The sequence below is a fragment of the Chelon labrosus genome (assembly GCF_963514085.1).
Source record: "Chelon labrosus genome assembly, chromosome: 22".
NCBI lineage: Eukaryota > Metazoa > Chordata > Actinopteri > Mugiliformes > Mugilidae > Chelon > Chelon labrosus.
In genome coordinates, this window is record NC_140355.1 from 20,914,151 (window position 1) to 20,939,001 (window position 24,851).

General features: G+C 46.1%; 2 protein-coding genes across 4 annotated transcripts; one reads left to right on the forward strand and one right to left on the reverse strand.

The window, feature by feature from the left end:
• Positions 1 to 49: 49 nt before the first annotated feature.
• On the reverse strand, positions 50 to 9,837 carry LOC311507848 (3-hydroxy-3-methylglutaryl-coenzyme A reductase-like). Of its 3 annotated transcripts, none has more exons than XM_084572381.1 (20): positions 9,731 to 9,837; positions 9,133 to 9,336; positions 8,881 to 8,992; positions 8,634 to 8,721; positions 7,883 to 7,967; positions 7,655 to 7,760; positions 7,437 to 7,543; positions 7,218 to 7,337; positions 6,994 to 7,127; positions 4,132 to 4,418; positions 3,883 to 4,007; positions 3,607 to 3,801; positions 3,331 to 3,489; positions 3,067 to 3,224; positions 2,202 to 2,307; positions 1,767 to 1,937; positions 1,538 to 1,678; positions 1,284 to 1,442; positions 870 to 1,018; positions 50 to 774 (listed from the first exon to the last, which is right to left on the reverse strand). In XM_084572381.1, the coding sequence occupies exons 2-20, from the start codon at positions 9,292 to 9,294 to the stop codon at positions 741 to 743; spliced, it is 2,598 nt and encodes an 865-aa protein (XP_084428507.1). In that variant the 5' UTR covers positions 9,295 to 9,336; positions 9,731 to 9,837; the 3' UTR covers positions 50 to 740. The 3 variants fall into 3 exon arrangements, with proteins under 3 accessions (XP_084428507.1, XP_084428505.1, XP_084428506.1); XM_084572379.1 differs by having other exon boundaries at positions 3,883 to 4,013; XM_084572380.1 differs by having other exon boundaries at positions 3,883 to 4,013; positions 9,690 to 9,817.
• A 3,592-nt stretch (positions 9,838 to 13,429) lies between these two features.
• LOC311508238 (beta-1,3-galactosyl-O-glycosyl-glycoprotein beta-1,6-N-acetylglucosaminyltransferase 4-like) lies at positions 13,430 to 19,556 on the forward strand. The gene is made up of 3 exons (XM_084572937.1): positions 13,430 to 14,141; positions 14,266 to 14,326; positions 14,490 to 19,556. The coding sequence occupies exon 3, from the start codon at positions 14,491 to 14,493 to the stop codon at positions 15,790 to 15,792; it is 1,302 nt and encodes a 433-aa protein (XP_084429063.1). The 5' UTR covers positions 13,430 to 14,141; positions 14,266 to 14,326; position 14,490; the 3' UTR covers positions 15,793 to 19,556.
• Positions 19,557 to 24,851: the final 5,295 nt, after the last annotated feature.

Genomic DNA, 24,851 nt, shown 5'->3' on the forward strand with positions numbered 1-24,851 from the left:
TTTTGTTTTCTGTTTCTTTGAGTTGCACAAAGACAAAACGACAAGAGAATGAAGTGTTATTTCTTTATTATTTTAAATAAGACACTCGTTTGACATGAATTGATTATTCTACCTAAAGCGCGCTCAGCTTCTCTGACACATACTGGAGGTAAAGGCCACGTCTGAGCTCAGGGGAACCTGCAGCATGAATCCATTCCCATAAAAGCCCTCCTTCCAGTAGTTCAACACATAATGAACCAGGACAGTTTAAATAAATATGGCTTAGTGTTTACCTTGACTCAAAAAAAAGAAAAGAAAAGAAGAAACCCGGCTGTAACATCTAGCGTTGGATGTCAGAGTCTGATCTCCAGTATACACAGTATACAGCAGCTCCTTCCTTCAGAGAGCACGGTCAGGAACTTAAGCAAGTAAAACTGAATGAGGCATGAACGTGGTGCAGGTCCTTAGTAATCCAAACACCGTCAGTGATTCACAGTTTGTCCTTAAACGTCAGCTCAGACGACGACGACGACGAGTTTATTTGCAGACAAAAATGGCACAAATTCAATTATTATTATTAGCAGCAGCAGCGCAACGTCAACCCAAAACGCAGTTGAGTCGGCAGCTGGACACACGAAGCAAGCGCAAGTCCGCCAAGCGCAGCGCTCCCCTCGGGACGGGACGGCGTGCGCCTCCTGTCGGCTTGGAGCGCTCAGTCGCTCCGGGCCGCCGCTCGAGAAGAACCATGGAGGCTAGAGACGTCACGCGGTCGCCTCTGACAGGTTGGTTTTAGATCTGAAGGAGACACAAGGAGGTCACACACACACACACACACACCGCTGGAAGGAGAAAGAAATGTTGGACAGAGTGCAACGGGTGAGACGTCTAACCTGTTGTGTGTCAGGTGGCTCTTGACGAGGTGTCCGGCGGCTAACGCAGCCATGAGGGAGAGCTCCCCGGCCAGGACGGTGGCGCAGACGATACGGGCCAGCTGACGGGCGTTCTCACCCGGCTGCTTGGGAGTCAGCACGCCAAGCATCTGACCACGAGATCAGAGGATTAATGTCAGGTTAGGAGTCAGAGAAGAGAGGTATACGGTGATCAGCCACAACATTATGACCACTTACAGGAGACGTGAATAACATTTAAACCATCTTGTGACAGTTCAATGTTCTGCTGGGAAACTTCTGGACCTGGCATTCATTGGTGTGGATGTTCCTTAGACATGTAGGCCCATGTCCATGCACGATATTAGGTAGGTGGTCATAATGTTGTGCCTGATGGGTGTATAATATAACAGTTACCTTCAGACAGGCCTGCTGTGGGGGCAGGCTGGTGCCCCCTCCTACTGTACCCAGCTCTATAGAGGGCATAGTGCAGCTGATGTACAGGTCCTCTCCATCTGGACCAGCAGCCTCCATCTGAGTGATGCAGTTGGAGCTCCCCACGGTCTGAGCAGGATCCTACACCACAACAACAGCAGCAGCAGCCATGTTAGCCAGCAGTCTCTACCTGATTGTATTCTAATGTCGTTTAAAGAGGTGGAGCGGTGCGTCACCTGCCCACAGGCGATGTAGATGGCTGCCACGATGTTGGCGGCGTGAGCGTTAAAGCCTCCTATGCTTCCGGCCATGGCCGAGCCCACCAGGTTCTTGTTGATGTTCAGCTCCACCAGAGCGGCTGCACTGGTCTTCAGCACCTTCAAGATCAGGTTCAAGTTACAAACAGAAAGCAGCGAAAGGTGTGAAACCCAAAGCGCTGGTGGTGTTTTGTTTTTTCTATTTTACCTCCCGGACCACCTTGGCAGGAATGGTGGCCTCGGCCACGACGGACTTGCCCCGGCCCAGGATCCAGTTAATGGCAGCGGACTTCTTGTCGGTGCAGTAGTTGCCGCTCACCGACAGCACCTCCATGTCTGGAAACTGCTGCTGGAGTCTGTGCAGGGCCTGCTCGGTGCCCTGGAGGAGACACGAAGACAGGTTTTAGCATTTACTGGAAAACAAGTCATCATCTGTCATTTCCTGCTTCCTTTCATTAGGAAGACCTCGCTGCCGTCTCACAAGACAAGGTCTCGCATGACACGTCTCACAAGACAAGGTCTCACAAGACCACGCAACAGGATTAGTCCACATGTGAGGGAGATGAAAGACACACGACACAAGCTCCAACTCTGAGAGGAAAGACGTACATGTAAGATGTGAAACTAGAGGACGAGCTCGTACCTTGGACAGCATGTTCATACCCATGGCGTCTCCGGTCTGAGACTGGAAGCGGATGTACAGGTTCCTCCCAGCTATGCCCACCAGCAGCTTCTCCAGACGGGCAAACCTGCAAAGTGCACATATTTGTTCAGAGTCTTTCCAACACAATGTTAAAACCACGGCGGCTCACCAGGGTCTCATAACGAACCGGAAATGTTTTTGCACACCTCAAAAACAATGTTGTGCCTGGGCTGTTTTTCTTATTGCTCCCGAAAGCATCTCTCCTTCCTTCCATCCCCTCCCCAAAATGAATTGAATAGACTTTCCACACGTACAATAAGAAGAGAACTCAAGGGATTGGGACTGAACAGCTGTGTAGCCTTAAGAAAACCACTAATCAGTGAGGCTAACTGGAGAAAAAGGCTTCAATTTGCGAGGGAGCATAAAGATTGGACTCTGGAGCAATGGAAGAAGGTCATGTGGTCTGATGAGTCCAGATTTACCCTGTTCCAGAGTGATGGGGGCATCAGGGTAAGAAGAGAGGCAGATGAAGTGATGCACCCATCATGCCTAGTGTCTACTGTACAAGCCTGTGGGGGCAGTGCTATGATCTGGGGTTGCTGCAGTTGCTCAGGTCTAGGTTCAGCAACATTATGTTGCCCAAAGAATGAGGTCAGCTGACTACCTGAATATACTGAATGACGGATGGACCTTCCTTTAAAGACGAACTGAAACAAGACACATGCTCTTATTTGATGTGCATTGTATAAACTCTCTTAACAGTTGGGACAGCACTATAAATATCTATGAACCCTAAAACAGAAAACACCAGGGTCTCATCAAATCTTGTAGGAAACAATGAGTTTTTGACCAGTGACACACTGACCTGCTGGTCTGGTCGAAGGCCTCTTTGATCCAGCTGAACCCGTCCAGGGTCTCGAGCCAGACTTTGACCTCTGCCGCCCGGCAAGCTGAGGGCATCCTCACCACGGGACCCCTGGTCATGCCGTCGGCTAACATCCTGCTGCTGCAGCCCCCGCTCAGCTGGACAGGACAGGAAGGACAACAATGTCATGTCAGCGCCGCATGCCGACGCACGAAACGACAAAGCGACCGCACCCGGAGCCGGAACCGGACGGCCGTCACTTACGGAGAGCGCCCTGCATCCTCTGTTGGTGCTGGCTACCAGGCAGCCCTCTGTGGTCGCCATGGGAACGTAGAACTGCCTCTCGTCCAACAGGAGAGGACCAGCCACTCCCACCGGCACCGGCATGTACCCGATGACGTTCTCGCAGCAAGTGCCCATCACCTACGGGACAGGAGGACGCACGAGATAAATAAACAAGGTGCTCCAGATGGAACATTTAAAAAAAAAAAAAAAAAATAAATGTCCTGCAGGGGCGGATGTGGTATCTGTCACTGGTACCTTTGAGTAGTCGTAGCCCTTATAAGGCAGACGGGACAAGGCGGTGGCAACAGGCAGTTTGGGCGATAAGGTCTCCCTCCTGATGGCCACGCCCCTCTCCGGAGTGTCGAGGACCGCTTCCAGTTTGTAGCCGGGGATGTGGCGCGAGTTCACCAGGTTGATTACCTCCGCGTCGCTAAGGTAACGGGGTCCCCGCTGGAGAGCATCGTACACAAATCAGTCACCAGTGAACACAACAAGACGCATCAATGCTTTCTGTCGGACGTGACTAATCACCTGAGGGTCTGAGAGGACGGTCAGACATTCCTCCAGCGCTCGGGGCTCTGAGACGCCCAGGGCAGCGCCGGCGGTCTGAGCGGGACAGTCCCCAGAACATGAACCAAAGGGGCTGTTATCCACGTCTGTTGCTAAGGAATCAGAGAGACGTGACTCACAAGTTGCATAAGACTTGTTTTGTCTCCTCCCTGTCTGCCATCAGTGACTAACGATGTTATTACAGCTACAAGCAGCAATTATAAGTCTCACCCTTCTCTCTGAATTCTACGCCGGCCTCCGGGGGGAGCTTAAAGTCTGACATGGCTGAGGAAGTAGGGCTGGTTGCTATGACACCGTTGGCGGCCTTCTGGGGTTTGGGGACCGGGAAGTCTCTCCTCCAGCAGTCCCCCGCCGCTAGGGGCTTCGGGATCGGGGTAGAGCTGATAATGGGACTCTTGAGGGACAGCGAGGACTCGGTCTCGGCTTGCTCGAAGAAGACGTACTTCACGGCCAGGAGCAGGGCGAGCCCCAGGGTTATCACCTGTTCAAGGTCGATGCTGGGAGACAGAGAGAGACAAGGGGACGGAGTCTTCAGTCTGAGACATGTCAAATAACAAAAAGAAGAACCTCCTCCTAACCTACAAAGCCCTCCACAATCTGGCCCCCACTCACCTGTCTGACCTCCTCCAGGAGTACACCCCCATCCCGCACCCTTCGCTCAGCCTCTGCTGGACTCCTCCCCATCCCCACCTCACGCCTTCAGCTGCTCAGCACCCAGACTCTGGACTAGCTCCCTCCTCCCTCACATACAACTCATCTGTTCAACTTGGCTTACTCACTATAACTGACTATAAGAAGCTTCTTGCCCTGCGCTCCCCTCCCTCTTCACTGTCGTCTACCTAAAATGACAGAAAACATCCTTGAAATAAATTTATTTGAGGTGTATTTCAGTGTTTTAAGTTTAGTTTAATCTTATCTTGGGACGTCCTGTGACTCAGAAACGTCTGTGTTCCATGTGGCGCGTTCACGCGGGACAAACAAACCTTTACTCTAATTTACTATCCACAGTTTTGTCTCTGCTACTCTCCGTCTCACTCCGCTGCATGTCAGAGGACGTTTGACACTTTTTAACAGCTTTACTTTGCAAATTCTAATGGACAATAAAAATATTAGGGCTGTCAAAATTAACGCCTATACACGAGATGATTAATTTCTGGAATTAACGGCGATAATTTTTTTTTACGCATTCCCGCATTTTTCCCACAATTCAACTAGCCTGGCTCCGCCTGCCTACGTACTTCCGCTCATTTGCATTCCCTACAGTACTCCGTCTGGAATAGCTTGATCCGCTAACGTTTACTCCGGCCAACTGGTTGGGGAACCAATCAGCGAACAGAGGGCGGGTCTGAGAGCGATTACGTTTCAGTTGCGCGCCGAGTGTGAAATGTTTACACGAACGGAGACGGATATACTTGAAGCCATTCGCTCCGTTGTGGATATGCTTCCTGGCATTACAGCACTTTTATTCCAATTTCGCGTCCTGAATTGCAATGGGGGATGGTAGAGTAGCGATTTGTTTACTTGTTGCGTTCTTGAAAGCGGAAGTACGAGGCAGCAGAGCCTGAAGGCTCCGGCGCATAACATACGTCATGATTGGTTAAAGGAACTCCGATGATTTTAAACCTCAAACTGTGCCCTCCCACCAGGAAATAAACGTTTGCCAATGGAGCTAGGCCAGACTCTCTGCGAAGTCAGAGAGTCTGGTATCCAGGCTACAATTCAACCCCCGCCGCGTTCATTCCTCGTCGCGTAAACAACATGGCTGACACGAGCGAGATGGAAGAGTCCAAAGAACCCTTTGGCCCTCTGGATGGACAGTTTAAGTATAAAAAAACAAAGATGGAACAGTAAACAAACTTGTTGTGGTTTGCTCACACTGCAGGAAGGACTTTTCGTTTCACCGAAGCACCTCGAGCCTTAAGTATCGTCTTAACGCCAAGCATTCATTTGTTGGGGCTTCAGCTTCAGGTGTTTTACGCCTGGCATGCGTCAGACCACCCTCACCGAACGCAGGGCATTAGGTACGTCTACATCTGAGAAGCTGACAGACACAATTGCCAGACGGATAGCCAAGGACTGCAGAGCGATTAATGCTGTCGAAAACACGGGCCTTGCAGAAGTTTTGAAAGCGGCAACTTTAGACGCCACTTTGGCACAGTGAGGACTAAAATCAACGAACTATATGACGCTAAAAAGAAAACGAAGGAAGAGGATTTGGCTTCAGCGGAATATGTTGCTTTGACAGAAGACCACTGGACCTCCGTGAGTAACAACAACTACCTGGGAACTGAAAATGTTAACCAGTTAGTTTGCCACATGTAATTGTGTGAAAGTGGAGTTGTTTGTTCAAAAAGAAAAATGCTCCATTCACCTATCCTGTATTTGCTAAAAAAAAAAAAATAAATGGCTAAGTTGCCAAAATTGTTTAGAATTAAATTATTTTTTTGGATTTGTCATTAATAAAAAACAAATGTAATATCCGCTTCCTGTCATTTATCTTTCTGTTCTGAGAACAGCACACAGAAAATGTGAATTTTTCAGTCATATTTAGGATTGTGATTAATCGAAATTAATTCAAGAAACCTTGTGATTAATTAGATTACATTTTTTAATTGTTTGACAGCCCTAATATATATATATTTTTTTTGATGCTACTGATCCAGAGGATGGAATTACGAACGACCTTTGCCGATTAACACATTAATGATTTCGTCCGTCTAAATGGGTGAATGGGTCGGCGACATCTGGACCTTGCACCCCAACATCTGCCCAAACTTTGATTTATAGCAGGTCCATCATGATTCTGAACTGATAAGAGGCAAAAACAAAAGGTGCGAATCAAACAAAAGTCTGAAAAATAAGTAAAGTAGGACAGATGACCTCCGATATTATTATAAATTACCGGAGGTCACCAGATAAAACTAGACCCGTGCGAAGAGGGATGTAGTTTTAGATTAGATCCACTAACATGGAGGGGGCGGAGCATATACTACAACCAGCCACCAGGAGGAGCTCTACTTGCTTTTTTTTCCCTACAGTCTATTGTTTGTAGACAGTCTTCCATATTCTTACCTGTTGAGTTTCAGAGGCCACATGGTGCCAACAGGGTCCAGTCTCTTTTCTACCGGTCCCTCCACCGTGCGATTCTGACCCGAGTGCTCGGCCGTTAGTCGAGTGTGGGCGTGAACCAAGGCCAGGCCCAGAGACTGGAAGACAAGTTCACTTCAGTTATTATCTGATCAATTCAGGAAAAAATATAAATCAAGAGGGCTGTAAAACTAAAAACAGCTGCTCACCATAATGATTTTAACTCTCTGGGTCACGGGGTTGGGCTTGTTATCCTCCTCTTCAGCCAGGACGTGATCAAAGTGGCTCAGCTGCCAAACTGGACGGCCCTCGCGACTTTCCCTCGACAGCTGCACACATAAACACGCCGCGGACAAAACAGAAAATGCATCAGAACAACATCCGAGCAGCTCGGCTCCTCGATCTGTGAGACCTAACACGGCCCTTACCTCCAGGACCAGGGACACGCACGCAGGGAAGAACGTCATGAAGACCAAGTAATTGGCCAGGACGGACATACAGCCAAAACAGCACATGATCTCTAATTGAGGCACACCTGGAAAACAACACAAAGCACAGCTGGTCTCATTTTCCACTCGATTCAGCGTCACGACAACATCTTTAAGACACAAACCCTTCATGACAAAAGCTTCACAAGTATTTTTACCTGACATGGTGCCAATTCCTATCACCAGACACTCCACCAGGGCGTCGAGGGTGAACGTGGGTCCCAGGATGGCCATGCCTTGGGAGATGTTCTCCCTCACCTCCTCCTATACACACACACACACACACACACACAGACACAAACACAAGAGGCGGGGCCATATCATTAGTCTCTGACGTCTCATCTAAACGCTCCATACTTCACACATACGCTGAGATCAGACGTTACCTGAGAGTTTGAGCTCAGGGCGAATTTAGCCAAGGCGCAGGCTTTGGACAGGTCGATGAGCAGCAGAAAGAACGGCAGGGCTTCACTGAAGGGACAGGAGGGAGGGAATGTCAGGGAGAGAAGTGGAGTGTAATATAACGTGGGTAAACTTGGTTTGGTGTTTTAAGCAACAATCTAAAGCTCTCCAAACACAGAGACGGCCACATTTTACTTCTGAAAGAGCCTCTAAATCTAAATGTCAGAGAGTCAGGGACCTCATTTGCAATATGAGCCATAAACTGAAACACTACACAGTCTCCGTGGAGGTTCTTAGTCATCCAGGTCACGGTATAGCCACAAGAACAAAGCGAAGACAAAGGAAACTAGAAGATGTTTCACCGCTCATCCAAACTTCTTCAGCTCGAAATGACTGGTGGGTACACAAGACAGACGGTTTGATATGAAAGAAGTCATCTATGTAAAACTAGAGAACAAGACTGAGACAGTCCTAAAATCTGTCGCCAAAAAGTTTCACATTTTACGTCTGGTGTTTCGGGCCGGTATCAAGACAAAATCTCCCGGTTACAGGTATCAGAGTACCTGGAAAGAAAAATAACTAAACTCCCCACAAATTATTCACAGAAACGTCTTCATGAAAACCCAACGAGTCCAGTTGACCTTGTTTTATCTTTGTGTTTTTAGAAAACAAACCAGATCAGAAAGTATGTGCACAACCTTGAGCGTGCATGCGAGCGCATTACAAAACACTTACTTAAGGCCCGTCAGCTCTTTCCCAAAGAAGTGTATGACTACTGTACTGAAAACAAAGCTGGAAAATACTGTAAATAATCCCGCGATACCTGCAGAAAGAGAAGAGAAATGAGCATTTAAATGTTGGAATTGTTTTCCTGGGGCGTTAAAGTCAAACACATATTGAAATGAATGACTCAGACTGGCTGGGTGGTTTACGAGGCAGTGACTTTACGGCATGCCTTCGCTCTGCCACCTCTCATACTGACCCAGTATATATTTGGATCCCAGTTGTCGGAGATTCTTGAACTGGAAATAGATATAAATGATGGCCATGCAGCGGGTGATCGTCAGGATGATCATATCACTGCTGTGGACTTTCTGTGAGAAAGCAGGGACAGACACGTGTTCTCGTCAGCATCTTTAAAAGCAACAACAGGATCTCCTCTGTGCTCACATGGAGCGCCACACCCACGCCGGCCTGGCCTGAGCTAGCCTGGCCTGGCCTGACCTGACCTCACCTCCTCTGTCTTGGGACACTCGTTCCACCTGCACACCTGGCCGCCGCTTGCGAGGCTGTTCATGGACACGAGGCAGACGGTGAGGGCCAGGGTCCCCACTATGACCTCCCATGGGTGGGAGGCCACCAGCAGGCCGTGGAGCCTGAACAGACGTGCCAACATGGTCTCGGGATGCCTTCCAGCTACATAAGGTCACACCTTCACCTGCGTTACAAAATAATAAAGTGATTATTGGCAAATGGCGGACCAACCCACATCAAGAAACGACTCGTGGACGTTTAGAAGATACCCGTAACCCCCAAAATACAGCTTATTCTTGATCAATAACAACCGCTCCAGACCAACAAACTCATAAACATATGAGTAAACACATAAAAAAATACATAAACAGTCAGTACATACATCTACGCCCAATATATTACAGCTATATTGTTGCTAAACTGTTGTTTGCTAGCTTAAGCTAGTGAGGTTACCCGTTAGTTAGCATTAGCCACGTTAGCTGTCACACCAAGACAAACCTCAGACAGTCTGTCACCAAGCTCAATAACCCTCCTCACCGTCGTCATAGTTAACGTCTAACGCTATAAAATCCACGTACTTCAAAATATAAGTTCCACAGCTGTCAGAGAGTCCTCCCCATGCTGGCAATTATCCGCCTAGTCGTTCGGCTACTAGCAACACTGATATAACGCAGCCGATATGGCGATGCGGAAGTCGTAGCGCGACGTCAGCGCGTACGGAAATGCGTCAACCGTGACCACGCCCCTTGACGCATTTTCCGAAAGGCACAGAGGAAAGGGGACATGTCACAGTCACAGCATATCCTCTTTTTATATGGTTTTATAATATATTTGATCATACACATGGTGTTTTTTTATAAATTAAAATAAAAAATAAAATAAATTATATAAATAAAATTACTGTCAAATGTAAGTTATATGCAAAGTAAGAATAATAAGAATAAGAATAAGAAAACCTTTATTTGTCCCACAATGGGGAAATTGCAGTTTGCAACAGCATGCAGAAATGACAGACATATAATAGATATAAACAGACATATTGCACAGACTGGTGTTATTGAACCATAAGGTGTAATACTATTGCACATATTAGGAGTGCTCGTTGTGGAGCCTAACAGCCGCAGGAAGGAAAGACCTTCTGTATCTTTTCCTTCACACATCGAGGGTGAAGCAGTCTGTGACGGAAGCTGCTCCTCAGTCCTGTCAGGTCACCATGCAGGGGGTGGGACTCATTGTCCAGCATGGGGGACAGTTTAGCCAGAACTCTCCTGTCACCCACCACCTCCCTCACTGAGTCCAAGGGGCAGCCCAGGACAGAGCTGGACTTCCTGATGATCTTATCCAGCTTCTTCCTCTCTCCCTCTCTGTGATGCCACTGTTCCAGCAGACCACTCCTTACAGGATGGCTGATGCCACTACGGAGTCCCAGAAGGTCTTCAGGACTGAACTGCCAGCTGTATTTGACTGATTTGATATTTCTAGGAGCCGTTTAATGTTACAGAATTCATCTTAAACCAAAAAGTGGAGGTCCTAAAGTTAAGGCTGACACATTTGGAGTTTCAGTCAGTCAGGAGCTGCTCTCAGCCTCAGCATGTTTTGTTAAAACAGCCCCTGATCTGTAGCTAGCACTTCACAAGCCCCTAAATATCTCTGTTTACACTGTGATCACATGGTCCTTCTTCCTCCATAGAGCTGCGTTTATGTAGGAAAACCTGGAGCCAGACTGGGCTCGATGGGAACTTGGCAGAGGCCGAGCATTCAAGGCGCACAGAGGCTGGATTGTGGGTGGGTGGTTTGTTAAAAGGGCTCCAAATTATTTATTTCTTTTGCCCCACCCTGGGTTTACGGGTCGCCTTATTTACAATATCCATGTGTGTATTACTCATCCTGATATCTGATCATCAGCTTAGGTCATGCAGTATTTTACAACAGCTGACAAACAGTAATAAAAAAGAGTTGACATACTTTCAGAGTGTTTCAGGTCTGTGCATGTAAGCTTGCGGTTAGGCTAATTTGTTTATAAGAGGATCGCACACCTGTTTATTTCTCAGGGTTGAGTCAAAATGTTGCTTTGTGCTCCTCGTCGCCTGTTCTTATTTGAATTCTTTATCAGTTCAGTTGCTCCTGATGCTGCTGCTCCCAAAAATAAATATTTGGACTTCTGTTAAAGTTACACTCACGCACCAGTTCATTAGTTACACTAGTGAGAACAAATGCATTCTAATATAACAGTCCTGCACTAAAATTAGTTTCAAATAACGGAGCAAGATGTTAACTCAGCTTTTCATTTTGGAGGTTGTGGTTTTTTAGCCCTGCTGCATTGTACTGTGTTGACCTGATAAAGAAACATGAAACTCAAACCGCTTAGCCACATCCTCCAAAATGCAGAATTGAGCACAAATGGTTGTGGCTACTATGTTAAATTTGTCTGGTGAGACTCTGGCCCTGCAGGCACCAGATGAGTCTGCAGCATAGACTGTATATAAATATGGACTACGCATTCCTGCTTCCTTGCATTGGTCCAAACTGATGCTATTTTCCCGGGGATACAGGCGGCGCCATGTTGTGACTTTGGAGCCAGAGTCTGATCAGTACGGTCTGAGGGTGGAGCCACATGGAGCGGCGATATCGATGCCCCGCCCACATTTCCTCACTCGCATTTTCGTTTAATTAACACTACGCTCTGCTCTACAGTTACAGTTACAAGGAAATGTTGGATTAAAACACCATGTCATATGAAAGCTGAGTTCTGATGTTGTAAAACTTTTGAATTTTAATAAAAGTTTTGTTTTGTTGCAGCTCTGACTCTGTTTTTTTGTTTTGTTTTTTAACAGGTGAAGAAAATCTAATGCAATGTTGAAGAATTTTGGAGTAACAGCAAGCCTGGTCTCATGCATATTTTGCAAAGCTGCTAATGTGAAAAACAAAAGTTAACTGTAAAAACATTCACAACAACATTTTGTATTGTGAAGTATTTACAGCTATTTACTGGCAACTTTAGTTGCCAGGTAAAATCTGTAATTTGAATAGAATATAAAATAATATTGTAAACTAGATTACAATTAATAGTCATTTTTTCTGAAAACAACAAATTGCTGTAATTTATATACAATAAAAACCTGTACAAGTTATCCTGTAATATCCTGTAATCCTTTTTACAGTAATTGACAGCAATTTTACAATACTTTACTGGCAACTTTTTTTGCCAGGTATTTACTGTAAATCCTACAGTCAATTTGTTACAGTGCAGGAAGTATTTAAGGAGGGTATTTATTTACTTACGAGCGGTTGGCACGGCAACTGGCAGTCGCCATTACGTCACATCCTGTTTCTGTAGCGTCAAATAACAAACTAAAATGAAACTTATCCAAAAAAAATCAACATTATATTAACTACCTAAAAAGACTGAAAGCATCTTTGAAGAAAGTTATTTGACGTGTATTTTAGTGTTTTAGTTTGGCCCAAGTCCCGCCCACTAACATGGAAGGGGTAAAGCTTATGACCTATACTGCGGCCAGCCACCAGGGGGAGCTCTACTTGCTTTGGCTTCACTTTAGAGGAGCCAGCCATCTTTTTAGTCTATGGTCTGCAGATGTTTTACTTTTTTTGTTGAATTTATACTATATATATATATTAAATTTATAACATAAAATACCAACATTCCAATTCATATCTTGGTGTAAATGTACAGCTCAGTAATTCTTTGAGATTGTGTTACACATCTGTGTTCTGCAGTGAGTTTGCAATTCAAATCATGACCTCTGCATGACTCCATTTGGTCTCGGATTAAAAACTGGACTTTTAAGATTTTATTTTTTTAGATTTTATTTTAATCCACACAAAAAAAATAACTTATTTTTGTCATTGTTATCCACACATTCATTACGTAAAACGTTAACTGTTAGACAAGTTAGAAACCTATGAGTCAAAAGTTAGCCTACTTTCTGTGCTATGAAACTCCCCAAAGTAAAACTGAAAAATCTCAGTTTTCCACCCCCTCAGAGTTTATCCCCGACTCGCCAGACTAAAAACAGTCTCTGCTCCTTTCTTTTTATTGTCATAAAGCCATTCTAAAGACTGAGCCCTGTCATTCTCCCTCGGGTCCCTGTCATTTGAAACGTTTCTGGAGCCAGTGGAACCTGTATATTGATGGAAAACAGAGTGGAAAAAGTCCCCCCCCCCCCCCCCCCCCCCCCCCGAAACACAGAGCTGCTGATAAATCTTAACTTTTGGAGAACGGCCACTCGCTCCTGTCAGTTTTCTGTCCCTCTCAGACATCTCTGGGTTATTTCGAGCACAGACAATGAAGGTATTGAGTCGCCGCGGCCCTTTCCCCCCTTCGCTGGGCCACATTCAGCAGGATCTGGTTCGCAAACAGGTTTGCTTACTTCTTTCATCCCTCTTGTCAAAATCCAGATTTAACGCAGCCCACTGTTCCGCATTTTGCGCGTCGTCGGCTTCTCACGAGGGCCACGGTTTCCTTGAACCTCTCTGCCACCAGTGGGCTCGGATGACGGCTCCTCATTCATCCCGCTTCTCTCGGCTCCGCTCCAAGTTTACCTGTGCGCTCTCTTTTCTCCCGGCTCGCTTGGTTTATCCCTTTATTCGCTCGCAGCATATTCCACGCGTATAAGAAGAAAGCGGACGGAGCGGCGGTCACCCAGGAACATTTTTTTTTTTTTTTTTCTTGCTGGACTTATCAGTATTTAGTTTCACGGACCCCTCCCACTTCCCGGGTTCTCAGCGCTGTCCCCTTTCCCGAGAACCTTGGTCCCACAGATCACAGACTGTGAAACTCTGCGCATTTTGAGCCGCCTGGCAATATTTATTAGCCTTTGGAATTACAATGTGGAGAACTCAGTTTCGGGCTGCTGCTTCTGCTGCTGCTGCGGATAGAGTTTGCGCCGTCGACACATGTCGCGCCAGCGGTGCGTAAAAAGCACAACACCGGAGCAGATCAATGCTCACTCCTTACTTCTTTTGACATCGGTAAGTTTGCTTCCAGTTCCCCAGAAGCGATGACTTGTTAAAAAGCTGCGCGGTCCAAGCGGCTGAGGCCAGAAGCAGCTGTATTTAACCTTTAACTTTTTTTTTTTTTTTTTACAACTTTTAGGCTGGTTTGATGAAGCGGTTAGCCGGGCGTTTGGCAGACCAGCACCTGCGTATGGAGCCATGTGAGTGTTTGTTTAATAGAGCAGCTCAGTATTTGTCACATCCACTGGGTTTTTTTTTTTTTTTTTTCTCAGCTCTTGCATCTGCCACTTTTGTGTAATCTGTTTATAAGAACTTTTGGCTTCCTCTCTCTCTCTCTCTCTTTCTTTCTCTGTCTCCCTGCAGAATGAATGCAAGATGTGTACCAGCATGGCTGAGAAGAAAGCGGCTCATTCCTTCCATCCTGTCACTGCTGACTGCATTTCTCCTGCTGCTGGTCTGTGCCAAGTACAACTTCGTCTCGGAGACTTTCCTAATCCCGTCGGTTTTGGACGTACCGACTTTTCACAAGCACAACATCGACTGCTCGGCTATCTATGACATGGACCCGGTGGAGGTGGGGAAGTCCCTCATCATGAGGAGGAAACACACTGCTGATGATAAAGATGAAGGCCTGGTTAACCTCACCTCCAACTGCTCTTCCTTCGTGCAGCTCCGCGGTTATGACAAAGTGTGTGTTTCAGACGAGGAGATGGACTTCCCCATTGCCTATTCTTTAGTTGTGCACAAATCTGCCTGGATGGTAGAGAGGCTCATCAGAGTCCTGTACTCCCCTAGTAACATCTACTGCATCCACTATGACAAAAAGTCCTCGGCTCAGTTCATCTCAGCTATGGAGGGCTTGGCACGCTGTCTGCCCAACATCTTCATAGTCAGCAAGCAGGAGTCTGTGTTTTATGCCAGCATCAGCCGACTAAACGCTGACCTCAACTGCCTGTCGGATCTCTTGGCATCGGAAGTCAAGTGGAGGTACGTCATCAACCTCTGCGGCCAAGATTTCCCCCTCAAGTCCAATATCGAGCTGGTTGCGGAGCTCGAGAAGTTAAAGGGAGCCAACATGCTGGAGACGAGCCGACCCACCGAGTTCAAGAAGCAGCGGTACACCTACCACCACGAGCTCAGGGACGTCAGCTTCGAGTATCAGAAGCTGCCCGTGAAGACGGAGAAGACCAAGGCGCCGCCGCCGCACGGCATAGAGATGTTCTCCGGCAATGCCTACTTTGTGCTGTCGCGGGAGTTTGTCGCGCACATGCAGTCGTCGCCCATCGTTAAAGACTTTTTGGAGTGGTCAGAGGACACCTACTCCCCGGACGAGCACTTCTGGGCCACGCTTGTGCGACTGCCCGGCGTCCCAGGGGAGGTGCCCAGATCCCAGCCCGACATCACGGACCTCATGAGCAAGACCAGGCTGGTGAAGTGGGAGTACCTGGAGGAGCACCTGTACCCCAAGTGCACCGGGGACCACGTGCGGAGCGTTTGCATTTTCGGCGCGGCGGAAATGCGCTGGCTGCTCAAGTACGGCCACTGGTTCGCCAACAAGTTTGACCCCAAGGTGGACCCCATCCTCATCCAGTGCCTTGAGGAGAAGCTGGAGGAGAAGCAGAAGTCGTTCCAGCCACGAGGCTCCCTGGGTTGTCGCAAGGGTTAAACTGTAATAAAAAGTTGCAGCATCGAGCTGTGCCGGAAGGCGTTTGACAGGAAACTAATCTGAAACTGGTAACACAGAAGATGAAAAGTCATTTTTGGAACTGAACGTTTGTTTTTCTCTTTCTAGTCTTACCACATAGTCACTTGATTGTCTTTAAACTATGCACTGTTGGTTGAACATGCGGCGGTGAAGGGTGTATCTCTGGTGTTTTATAAAATCAAACATTTAAACAGTTAGTTGAGAATATAATTTATACAAAGAGAAGACTTTAGCCCGACTAGAGGAGTAAGCAGTAACAGAACTCTGGTTTTTGGGATATTTTACTTTTTTTTTTTTTTTTTTGTCTTTGCACTACAAACTCATTTTAATTTACCTGATACGTCAGCACACGTCAGCGGAAACAGTTTCAACATGGACAGTATGTCCTGAAACTGACCGAGATCTTAATCATCACGAATCTAGATCTCACCGTAGAAAACTTGCAAGAAAACACAAAAGAAGGGTTTCGTTTGACTTGCAAGATAACTAGATGGGCTCCAGCTTTGTCTTTTCAAACTCGCTCGGAGAGAAAGGATTTATTCCAACCAGAGAGGATTTTGAAAACAGATTTTTGATATCTGATTGGGGCCCGAGGCGGCTACGTGATTATTAATGAGATAATAAAGTCCACATAAACTCGGCCACTATCTCTGGCGCTCTGGAGACCTCACTGTGATCTTTTTTTATTTTTTTTATTTGCATTTCCTCTTTCTCTTACCAAAGATATTGTCCAGAACGCCGCGAGGTGTAAACACGAGTCATCACTTCACAGGAGATCCGAGGCCTGAAAAGTTTGAATGACTCCCTAATTATGTGCAATCAGACTTTAATGAGTGCTTATGCTAACATGCTCTGACCTGTTGATCTAGCGGGCGTGATCACGTACTCCACTATGAGAAAACACCGTTTGGATGTTGGCCCAATATACATGATCGCCCGAGGAGTTAATAAAAGCTAAGTAGACTGGTTTGTCTCATCCGTGGTAAAGCCTGTAGGCTGAACAGCCGTGTTGTATAGCACGTAGACAATCAAGAAAAAAGGGATGTATATGAGTGCAGCACATGCAGTGTCATATGTTCAGCATTTCAAGAATGTCGTCCATCGAAGGCACACCAAACCTGAAAAGTTTATTTTTTGACGTGTGAACTAGCGTGTTTGAGAATTCAGAATCATGTCACAAACCGGACGGAAGGAGGAAGTTCTCCCTTTTTAATAACTGTCTGCAGAAGCATCCTGTCCGTGCGCCGTGGGGGGTGTTGAAGGTTTTACATAGATCACAGACTTTTCTACCGAGGAGGTGCCTCACCACACGCACAAATAATATGCAAATATGCTTCCAAAGGTTGACTGATGCATGCAGGCCGTGTTGTGCGTCTGTCGGTCTGTCTGGATGTGTTACTGTCAGTTAAACTATGACAGTTCACGCGTGCACAATGTTCCGTTAATGTTTTGCACGTGGCACCTTCAACTTCTACATTTAAACCAGACATTTTGAGAATTTTACCTTTCTGTTACACCGATCAGGCATAACATTATGACCACCTTTTATAATATTGTGTTGGTGTTTCATCAGAGAACGGACACGGGCCTTGTAGGGGTGTCATGTGGTGTCTGGCAACAGGATGTTGTTAGTAGGGGGGCCTTTAAGGGGAGGGGCCTCTGTGGATCATCCCACAGATACTTAATCAGTTTGGGATCTAGTGAAATTTGGAGGCCAGGTCAACTGTTTTTCATGTTTTTTGAGTTGTTTTTGTGGTTGCATCTTGCTGGGGATGGCTGCTGCCACCAAGGAGTGTCATTGCCCTGGTCTGGTCTAGGTGGGTGCTGCATGTCTTAAGTAACATCCACATCAATGAATACCAGGTCCAAAAGATCCAACAAAGGTTAAAAAAGGCAACTGGACCTGGAGTTTTTTTTTTGAGAAGACGTTTCACCACTCATCTGAGTAGCTTCTTCAGTTCTAGGGGACTGATGGGAAGTCTGAGGTTTAAATAGGATCTCCTCTTGAAAAAACTTGCTTGTTATGCTAATAACCAGAAAAAAAACTCTACAAGTCCAGTTGCCTTTTTTAACCTTTGTTGGATATACCATGACCTGGATGACTGAGAACCTTGACAGACACCAGGTCCAAAAGTTTCCCAGCAGAACACTGAATAGTCCACAAGATGCTCAATGTCATTGGCTTCTCCTGTCCCGTGGTCATAAAGTTGTGGCTGATCGGTGTATATTTAAGTTTCTGCACATGCATTACTTGCTTTTACTTTCCCTCAGTGTAACAAACTGGACAATAAAGTGCGTTCTTTTTCTGAAAATCACTCTCATATGTGCTCAATTAAACTCAGATTTCAGGCATGCGCATAGAAAAAAAAAAAAAAAAAACCTCCCCCTTGTTAAAGCAGTCCTCCGGTGTCCAGCTCACAGCGAAACTCAAACATTCCAGTGAATTACCTATGAGCAAAAAAAGAAAAAAAAATACAGGAAGGTTTGTGGTTGGGGGAATTAAACATTTCTCCTCCTCTTTGCAGCCAACGGCTCTTTTAAAGTCTTTACCCTCCGTTAGACACGTTGAGTACATTGTTAACTTGACTATCCAGTGTACATAGCGGCGTATTTGCATTGCACTGATGCACAATACATAAAAGGTAACACCCACTAAGTCTTTAACAAACAGCCTCTCGTTGGTTAAACCTTTGCTTTCCGTCTTTAGCTATCTCCATTCGTGAGGTGTGCTCATTCCGAGACGATGAGAACATGGAAAAATTATAAAAAAAGCGTGCAGATCTTTTTCGCTGATCTAATAATAAGGCGGGCAGCGTGAAGAATTCTATTTAAATTCAGTTCAGTTTTATTTATAGAGCAGCATTAGCTAATCTGTGCAGAACCCAGGGTCGGGAGAGCAAGCGAGAAATAAAATCCACTTAAAGAGGAAGAAACCTTGAGCAGGAGCCTGATTATATGGGGGGACCTATCTGCTTGAGGCTCCCCAGGTAGAGAGACAGGAACAAAAATAAGAAGAGAAGAGAGCAACGAGCAGATCAATCCGTACTTATTTGGCTAAAACATAAAACACGCGTCCAGTGTGGATGTATACTTCACTGTGCAAGATACAAACAAGATTACATTATTATAATAGGTGGCGCATGACAGATGGCAGATAGCTCGACTGAAGGGATGAACAGAGCCAGCATTCAAGGTATCCATTGTGGACATTTAATCACCACCTGCAGATCTTATATCTCTTCATCTGTTTGGTGTCTGCAGAGTTGACAGGCAGGATGCATTTGCATGCACGTCCAAAAAAAAAAAAAAAAAAGGAAGGGAAACATCCATGAGCTCCGTTTAAACTTGTTTTACTTATTGTTAGCGCTGACAACGGAGAAAAATATTAAGTTACAGATATTGTGAAGCACTTGTCCTCAAGGACGTGTGAGCAAGAAGGCTGTGAAAGATAAGAAAGAGGAAGGCCAAGTTCACCAGCAGTCATAACAGCGCAGGGAGTGAGATTACACTGAGTGATGGTTGAGGCCGAGTGGCGTTCTTTGCTCCGGTAGTGACAACAAAAGTCACAAGAGATGAGGACGTGGCTGAGAAGCTGGTGACTGAAGGGCCGGCGGCAAAAATTTGAGGAAAAATCCGAACCCGACCTGTTTTTAGCAGCAGCCCGCACAAACGCAGCTAGCGCCCCAAGCTAGTGCCTCTGCGTCCCGTTAGCCGCTTCATTCCGGTTGCCATGGGAGGTTTAGTTACACAACACTGAGCAGATGGCGTTCAACGGGGGGCTTACTAGAATTTATCTTTCTGTTACACCAATCAGGCATAACTTTATGACCACCTTCCTAATATTGTGTAGGTGTTTCATCAGAGAATGGACAAACGCAGCTAGCGCCTCTGCGTCACGTTAGCCGCTTCATCCCGGTTGCCATGGGAGGTTTAGTTACACAACACTGAGCAGATGGCGTTCGACGGTGGGCTTACTAGGTTCCGGTAAATTATTAATTTATATGGGATGTTTTCGTCGCACACGTGAGGGTGGGGTAAAATGACCTGGCAGCGGGACGCTACACCTGCGTGGCGCGGGAGGGGGTGAGGAGAGACGGAGGGTGTAGGTTTACTTCACAGGTGATTATATACGTATGTGCATCCGGACTTAACCGCTGTCAATCATTGACTGTGTCGCCGCCTCAGAGCGATCCAGGTGGAAAGTCCGAGGGGTCGAGGAGGACACAGGTAGACCTGAGTAAATGCATCTTAGAGTTCAGTGTCCCATACCTGGATTCACCGAAAATACACCAATCAGCCACAACTTTATGACCTTCCTAATATTGTTGTTGTAAAACAGTTGGGACTCATCAGAGAATGGACATGGGCCTTCTGAGGGTGTCCTGTGTTGGATAACAGAATGATGTTAGTGGGGGGCCTTTGAGGGGAGGGGCCTCTATTGTGGATCATCCCACAGATACTTGATCAGTTTGGGATCTAGTGAATTTGGAGGCCAGGTCAACACCTTGTGCTGTTCTTCATGTTTTTTTTTAGTTGTTCCTAAAGTGTTTTTGTGTGTGTGTCTGTGTCAGGCTGCATCCTGCTGGGGATGTCTGCTGCCATCAAGGAGTGTCATTGCTATGGGGTAGTGGGGGTGCCTGGTCTGGTCTAGGTGGGTGCTACATGTCTAAGTAACATCCACATGATCCGCATTGCATGGTGTTATTTACTTCTCCTGTCAGTGGTCATGAACGTGCGGTCAGCTGGTATAAACAGAGCAGTCGCAGTCTGTTTCAGTAAAATTGTCCGAGCTGAGCCTAGTTAGCGTTTCCTGTGTGAACACACTTTAGCCACGGAAACTGACTACATTATAATCATAAAACCAAATGATACAGATACAGATACAGATACAGAAAGCTTTATTAATCCCCAAATGGTTTACGTGACGAGTTTTAGGAAGCAGCAGCGCAAGTTATTTTCTACATGTGGCCTAGAAACTGAAAAAACTGAACACGGTGCTCGTGTACAGGATGTAAACTGTTGCATGAATCACAGGCCAGGAACAAAATACCAGCGACTACACTCGCTGCCGATGACTGATTCTCATTTCCCTGGAATCCAGTCTCTCCCATAAACTCGTAACTCAACACTAAACTTATTTCAGAACTGTTTCCCGATTCCTCTGTGAACGCGAACTGATCCGAGGTTATCCAACATCAATTACAGCCTGAATCGGATCAAAACATAGATCTTTGTTGTAATTATTCATGTGTAGCAGTCGAAACTGTGCAACACAATGAGACGACTTGGACCTCTGACCTGGACGAATCAACAAGAAAACACCACAAGAGGTTTGCCTCTCGGGTGAAGTTTCTGTCCCCACCCTGCCAACACCAAAAAGTACAAATCCTTACCGGATTTGATTCAATACTTTTGTGGTTTCAGCTGGTGGAGCAACAAATGTAGTCAGACTGCTTCTGGGAGGAGGGGTGGAGACGATCCTGAGGGACACAGTGACGCATTTACAGTGAATGTACAGCACAGGGACTGAGAATAACTCATTGTCTCAATATCTCAAGAGTTGTGATGTAAGTATTCAGAGTATCGAGGGGATTTTGTCTGAGGGGAAGCAGAACAGAAACCAGTGTGGCAAGAAAAGCCTGTTTTCACCTTCACCCTTAGCAGCACTCGACTGTTCTCGTTACTGGCATAATAATAACATCCACTGTTGAAAAACTCCTCAAAAGTGAAGCCAAAGCATGTGGAGCATATGTGAGGGATAGGTCATAGGCTCCGCCCCCTCCATGTTAGTGAATGGGACTAAAAAATAAGTTTTTGTCAAGGGTGGTTTCAGTCAGTTCAGGTTGTTAATATAGTATTGATGCCTGTTCAAGTGGGTTTTAGTTTTAGTCTCATTTTAGTTAGACAACTATAGAAACAGGATGTGACATCACGACGATGACTACAAGCCGCGGTGAAGCGGGTCGTGAGAGTGGCAAAAAAAATAATTAAGTAAATATATACAGTGCATAATCCAAGATTTCTTTATAACTTGGGGAATTAGAGCAGAGCGTAGAATTAGTTTAACGAAAACGTGAGTCAGTCTGGAGGAAATGTGGGCGGGGCATCGATGTTGCAGCTCCATATTGCTCCACTCTTGGACGGTACTGATCAGACTCTGGCTCCAAAGTCGCAAAAGTCGGAAAATAGCGTCAGTTTGGACCAATGCAAGGAAGTGGGGATGTGTACTCCATATTTATATACAGTCTATGCTTTACATGAATGGTGTAAAACATGAGGACAGTAGAGAGAGATTCCTCTAAAGCAAACAAAGCAAAGTTTTTATTTTATTTTTTTAATCTTTTTGTTTCGTCTTGTGAATCAAACGTGATGCGCCCTGTTTTTGGATTTCACCACTTGACCCCACATGACATGAAATAAACACGAGTTCAAACAGCAGGAAGCCGTCAATTATCTGCAGCCACGTCAGCTGACCGGGGGGAAAGAGTCTCTCTCCGGCCGACAAGCGTTTCCTGAGCTTTAAGACAACCAGTGACAAAATTTAATAACAAACGTGTTATTAAATTATGACCCAGGTTGGTCTTAAAGCAGCCACAACATAATGACCACTGACAGGAGAGAAGTGAATAACATTTAAAACCATCTTGTGCACAAAAACGGTTTAGGAGCAACTCAAAAAACATGAAATACAGTTGACCTGGCCTCCAAATTCACTAGATCCCAAACTGATCAAGTATCTGTGGGATGATCCACAGAGGCTCCTCCCTTCAAAGCCCCCCCCCCCCCCCACTAACAACATTGAGTTGCCAGACACCACAGGACACCCTCAGAAGGCCCAGGTCCATTCTCTGATGAGTCACCACAAGGGAGACTCTGTGTTTGCTTTGTTTAGGTGAATGCAGATATGTGCACATTTCAAAAACATCTAGGTTTACTTTAAAAAGGTTTCCAGTAATGGACTTTTTCATGCCGCCGCTGTAAAAGCACCACTTGAGACTTATATTTAGCCTGGCATATCTCAAGTGACCACTTTGTTGTCGCCCTTAACCGCTAAAGCCAAGCGCTGTGGAGCTGAAGCCCTGAAAACCTCCCGTCCTCATGTCACGTCATGTGGCTGACAGACTGCTCAGTTCAGCTCTCCTGTGATTACTTCATGTTTTTTTCTCAATCCACTCTCCAGATGTCCACAAAGTCATTTGCATTTGTCACCTTCCTGTTTGTTTATATATGTGTCAGAATAATGCAAACAGTGTGATTTGCCTTTTTGAGCCTCTCTTCTTAATTGAGCTCTATTTCAACATCAGTGTCTCCCACAAAGCAGTCGTTTGTTCCCTGCCCGGGTTGTGTTTCTCTATCGCTCTTCTCTTGCTGACGGTTAGAGGTGAGGACTCGTGTCTGTTCGGCCCCGGTGAGCCGACTGCCGGGGGAACGGAGGAGAAGGAAGGAGAGCGAATGCGCTGCTTGCATCGGGCTGCTGTGGTTTTTCACCACAAGGCGAGAGGAGATAGGAGGAGCCGGCCCACGCCAGCATCCTTAAATAGCACTTGCGGCCCCTCGCTAACAACGTGTCTCAGAGGTGTCAAGTTTCTACCCGGGCGGCATGGCTGGATTTGGAGAGCGATGCTAATGTTCATTGTGCACATACAGTAGAGGCCGCTGAGATGGGAGTTTGAAATCCCTCCAGAAGGCACATTGGTGCTGGATCTTAAATTCCGCCTCCATTGACCCATTAGCCGCCCCTCAAGAGAGCAACTCTTTGACCAGGATGACACCATTCCTTATATAACAGACTCTTCTGCTTTACAAACTGCAACAACAACAACAACTACAGGAAATGGAGTGGAACTGAAGAAGGTTTCTGTTTTTTATATGTGCACAATTGCAAGTTTTGCAAGCATCACCCTGCTCTAAAGGGAGATCAGATTATCAACTAATCAGCTTCACTAGGGAGGGGGGGAAGGGTGCAGCTGAAAGGTTTTGGCAGCTGAGTCATTTAATAAATATATAGTGTTAAGTTCAGTTCTTCAAGTTCAGTTTGCAAGTTCACTCGCTTCCCCTGACAAAGACGTGCCTCTTCCCCTGGAGTTATGAAAGAGAACAGAAAGTGTTTTCCCCTCTCCTGCAGAGTGGCATCTTTCATCAAATCCAGATTTCCTTAAGAGGCAATGTTTTTCAGTTGTTTCAATGCCTCATTGTACCCCGAAAATAAACCGCTTACCTCATTTCACATCATCCCGCCTCCAAGGCACGCTGCCCCACGGTGGCTCCAGCGTGTACTGCATTTGCTCTGGTCTGCAGGGCAAAGCTGCAGAGAGGAGGATGTTTTCTGTTTAATTCTTCGCCGCAGAAGTTAAAGCTGCACGGGTTCACCTCGTTTTATGGTTTAGTCCTTTGTTTGTTTCACACATTTGAGATTTAGGCAGAATTCTGTGGGGGAATCATGCAACGATTACATAAGCAGTTGGTGCGTAAAGCAATTTCCTGGAGAAAATTTCAAGATTTCAAGATGTTTATTGTCACGTGCACGGTAAAAACAGAAGTGCAGACCGTTCCAACTTTTATATAAGAGTTCATAAAGTGCAAAAAAAGTGTAGGAAGTGAGGCAGTGTGTGAGCTGAATCTGTTTGTGGTTTTGTTTCACACTTCTGTAGTGTCTTCGTGACGGAAGGCATGTAAAAACAGTGTTGTGGGTTCCTCCAGAACTTAATTGTGCAGTTTTTAATCACACACATGTTAGAGGAACCTTCCATGCGTGAGCAGTGCAGCTGACGTTGCAGGCGATGTCTCTATCAACTGTACTTCTGTAAAATGTGGTTACAAAGGCTCTGGTTGACATGCCAGATTTCCTCAGCCTTCTCAGGAAGTTTCCTTAGGAGCTGCTGAGTGTTGTGAGATCCTCACCGACTGTATGCTCCGAGAAATGTTATGAAAGGTTATGTATCATAGACTGTGTAAAGATGGACGGCGGAACAGCTCCTCAAACGTGAAGCCAAAGCAAGTAGAGCTCCATCTGGTGTCTG